Source organism: Cynoglossus semilaevis, chromosome 13, assembly GCF_000523025.1.
Source record: "Cynoglossus semilaevis isolate Cse_v1.0 chromosome 13, Cse_v1.0, whole genome shotgun sequence".
Lineage (NCBI taxonomy): Eukaryota > Metazoa > Chordata > Actinopteri > Pleuronectiformes > Cynoglossidae > Cynoglossus > Cynoglossus semilaevis.
The window spans coordinates 20,545,817-20,550,150 of record NC_024319.1 but is presented as its reverse complement, the minus strand read 5'-3'; the positions used below and the strand labels follow the sequence as shown (position 1 = coordinate 20,550,150).

At 40.9% G+C, this 4,334-nt stretch overlaps 1 protein-coding gene across 2 annotated transcripts in view; it reads right to left on the bottom strand.

Annotated features, from left to right (window-relative positions):
- Nucleotides 1-345: 345 nt before the first annotated feature.
- phf1 (PHD finger protein 1) overlaps nt 346-4,334 on the bottom strand; it is a 15,786-nt gene continuing 11,797 nt past the window's right edge. For both annotated transcript variants that reach the window (XM_017037689.2, XM_025061912.1), the window contains exons 13-15: nt 2,246-2,364; nt 2,002-2,082; nt 346-1,795 (exon numbers count right to left, since the gene is read on the bottom strand). In XM_017037689.2, the coding sequence (XP_016893178.1) occupies nt 1,189-1,795; nt 2,002-2,082; nt 2,246-2,364 (807 nt within the window). In that variant the 3' untranslated portion in view covers nt 346-1,188. The remainder of the gene's footprint in view (nt 1,796-2,001; nt 2,083-2,245; nt 2,365-4,334) is intronic.

The window sequence follows — 4,334 nt, the reverse complement described above, 5'->3', positions numbered from 1 at the left end:
AATGTACTGTTCAACCACAGCCTGGGTGAAAAAGATACAGTTAAACCTCCTGTGGTCATTAGTTCTGTCATATGAAGAAGGTCCATTCTCCTGTTTCATGTCAACTTAAGTTCTGTCTTTTTCTTCCCTCAGGTAAATTAACGTACCATATACTGTAGGCACTATCAAATCAATGAAATATACTGTATATTAAGTGTTAGGACATTATTAATAATTATGAAATATTTTATTCTGTCTATAAAATAAAAACCCAACTTCTACAGTATTTCTATTAAAAATTAAAAATAAAAACTGAAAACATGCATACAGTTATTGACCAAAACAAAAACAAAAAAACAAAACAAACCACAATTCAAAATAAGGTTTAATTTGAAGTCAAAATTATTTCAGAGCAAATGCAATGAATTTAGTAAATCAAGGTGGAATATATTAAACCTTTATGGTGAAGAACACCAGCAGTTGGCAGCACAGTCCTGTCAAATACTTCTACTAATAAATAAAAATAACAGTATTTAGGAAACTCCAATGAACCAAACACGGCTTGGGAGTAATTAAAATGGGAGTGTGTGTGTTGGTTTCCTCCCACAGACTAATACTATTGGGTTAACTGACATTTTAATTCACCATATGTGTGGATGAGAATGTAACTGGAACGTTGTCTCTCTGTGGCCCTACAGTGAACTGGGCCTAGTGTTACCCTCCCTCACCTGATGACTGATGGGATTCCAGCGTCCTCACTAAAAGTGTACTTTCTTTTCCTTAATGTGTTCGAAAAGTGTGAATACATTCGCTCCGAAAATCAAAACATCCAAATGTCATGCAAAAAAACTGGCTCTGGATCAACTACAAAGAACCGTTGTCACTCAAGTAATGACCAACAGGAGCTAATGAGACCATGGCATCAGGCTCACGTACAGGATTACAAATCATGATCCTTTTTTCCCTGTGTTTAAACATAGCAAATTCAAAGACGTACTCCAAAATACAAATATCAGAAAAATATGAGTAAAGAGAAACATTTAGTACCAAGGACTGAGGTTATAACGACGTAGAGCGGAGGAGATATAGTTATCGAGAGAGAAAACCTGGATTTAAACACGTCTACAGATATTAACTTGTGTTTGTTTGTACTCTAAGCCCGTCTAAGCCCGAGCAGTAATGGCTGTGTGTCTTTAATCTCTTTTTGTCTCAGTACAATCCCACATTCTCCCACTCCACCAGGTACTGAACCTTACCATCTGGTGTGACACGTCGAGCCAAGATCCTCACGGCCTCCCCTCCACCCCAGCTCCTGGAAACAGTCCCACTTTCTCCATCTCCAACGCCCCCTGCCCCTCCTCCTATACCACTACTGCAACCTCCTCCACCTCCACCTCCACCTATGCTGTCACTACAGCCGACCATGCTGGGATGGTAAATAGGCAGATCACGTAAGACGGGGGGCTCCAGGTGTTTCTGACCCGGCTGGTGCTGGTGCTTGTGTTGGTGTGGATTTTGGTGCTGAAGTTGGTGCTGATGTTGGTGCTGATGTTGGTGTGGATGTTGGTGCGGATGTGAATTTTGGTGTGGATGTTGGTGCGGATGTGAATTTTGGTGTGGATGTTGGTGCTGATTCTGGTGTGGATGTTGGCGCGGAATTTGGTGCTGATGTTGGTGCTGTTGTTGTTGGACTTGGACGTTGTGCTGGTGGTCAAAATTGTGCTGGTGATGGACATAGTGGTGTTGGTAATGGCTGCCATTGGGGTGGACAGGGTAGAGGAAGCAGGGCGGTGGTAACTTGCAGATGTCCTCCACTCTGAAAAAGAACAAGAGAGAACGAAACACATGAACAGAGATACAGTAGGTCTAATGTTAGAGTGAAAGCATTGTTGAAATCAAGTTGTATTGTTGTAGCAAATTCAAACAAACTGGAATGATCATCTTCTTTGGTAGCATGGGGAGATTATTACAGCATGTGTGTGGACAGTTTTTGGCTAAAGGACATTTGAGAAGAGAATAAACCTGTTGTAGTGGCTCCCAGAGAGTGACGAGTTTTCATTGCACGTGTTGTGGTAGCAGCCATACATCTGTTTGGGAGCAGAGCTGTGGACAGAAGAAGAAGATTAACACACACACACACACACACGCACACACATATATATATATATATATATATATATAAATAGATAAAACAAGTCCCTAGATAACTGTTAATTCCAGGAGGCATCAGGAGTGTTCTTTTTATCAGAGGTCCATCAGATCTCACCACAAGTTAAGCGTTTCATCCTCTGGCTTCCTGGAGTTGTAAAGGTTAGTCCCTCCCACATAGCCATGGCAACATGGCAGCGTCTCAGTAGATTTGGCAGGGACTGGGGGTGGACAAGGCTGCAGACACACAAATGCACAAACAAATAAAGATCACTATAATGTCTGGAGGCAATGATCGTCACAAAAGCTGAAACAAGTGGGAAAATTTCTATTTTAAAGTCAAGCTTGTGTTAATTTATAAGATTTAAAAAAATATATACATATATGTAGTTGATGATGATGATGACTACGACTGTGCCATAAGTTAACAAATAACAAGTTGGACAAATACTTAATTTAATTTAATAATTAGTAATGGAAAAAAGTGGTTACATTTTCAAATGTCATTTAATTCAAAAATAAAAACGCTGAGAATATTGCTGAAAAATAAACGTCAGTGGTATCTCCGATTCAAAGATTTCTGGCATAACTGTTAATATATGTCAGTTCATTAGTGGGTGGCTGTGACCTTGTTTTATTACACCGGGGATATGACTTTGCAAAACTTCTCCAGAAAAACAAAAAAAAACAACTATGTTGAGAAATGCAGCGTTCCGTTCCTTGCTTTTGTAAAAACACATGGGAAAACAGAAGAACACAGTGTTTCTTAGGGGAGATGGTATTTGAACCTCAGACGTGACTTCAGCACCACTGGGATGGAAATGTGCTGATTAACATATCACCTCTGTGGCACACTTAACACTCAACACCAATGAGAGTGATGAGTGATGAGAGTATTGATTCTGTGGTATCCATATCACCTAAAATTGAACTGATCCATTCATGTCATGTGACCACTGACCAGAAGAGGGCAGTGACTCCATGTGATCAAGTCTAGTACTGGAAACATCTTTGTCCCTTGATGATAGCAAATAAACTATTTAGATTAAACAGTAGTGCCACTTTGGCCCAGAGGCAATGTCTCTGTCATTGGTGTGGAAGTTCAAATCCTGGTTAGGATGGTTGGTACCTTCCAGTGGACTCACCACCTGCAGGAAGGTTCAGGGGGTTGATACGGTGCAGTGTGATCTGGGTGGTGGTCATGGAGACTGCTGCCCCCGCGACCCAGTAAGGGATAAGTGGCGGAAAATGGATGGATGGATGGATGGATGGTTAAATAGTAAAAATAAAGTCATGTATTTTGTTATGACTAATATGACTAATATGTTAAAATACATATTAACGTATTAAAAGGACAGTATTTGTCATGGTTGAAAATAATCACACAAAGTATTGATATTGGTGGAAAAAAAAATATCATATGGAATCAAAAATTCTAGAATCACCCATCACTGCTGAAGTGTAAAAACATCAGAAGCGACCTGACTCCTCCCATTTCTCCACCACACCACAGTGTGACACCACATCACATTTAGCCCATGGTTGTTCACCTCCACAGACCGGGGAGTTTGTTATTCCACCTCATAGTCTCTGCCTTTAAATTGATGTGCTATGTCAGTGCTGTACAGCCAAGGTTGCCAGCACCACCTGGCCAAACTGTAAATGACTGCAAAGTGAACCTGGAAGTGATCCCACACTTGGCATATCACAATTCCTCCCCGTCTCACTGAAAGCTGCTTCGCCACGGAGGACTGAGATTAGCAACAATCAGAGGAGCACAGCGCAGGAGTGAAGGAGTGAAAAACCACTGCTTTACTGGTTTAGTACGTGTGTGTGTGTGTGTGTGTGTGTGTGTGCAGGAGGACACAGCAATAGGCATTTATGGTAAAAAGAAAGCAGTGTGAGAAATAGTTAGTATCAAATAGGATGGTTTTGCTGCTGCGATCCAGGGGGAATTGTGTTTGATGATCGTGATAAATGCACTGCTGAGCTGCAGATGGTGATGAAATACATGAGTGGCTCTTGTGCAGCTGGGTTTGGATTTGAATTATGGATTTTCAAAATGAGCTTTATGGACACACACACACACACACAGATTTGTACATCTATTCTTACAAGGACACTGCATTGACATGCCTGTATTTTAACCAGAGCCCTAGCAAAAGGAAACACACACAACAGCTCCCCTAAATCATCATTAATGTACA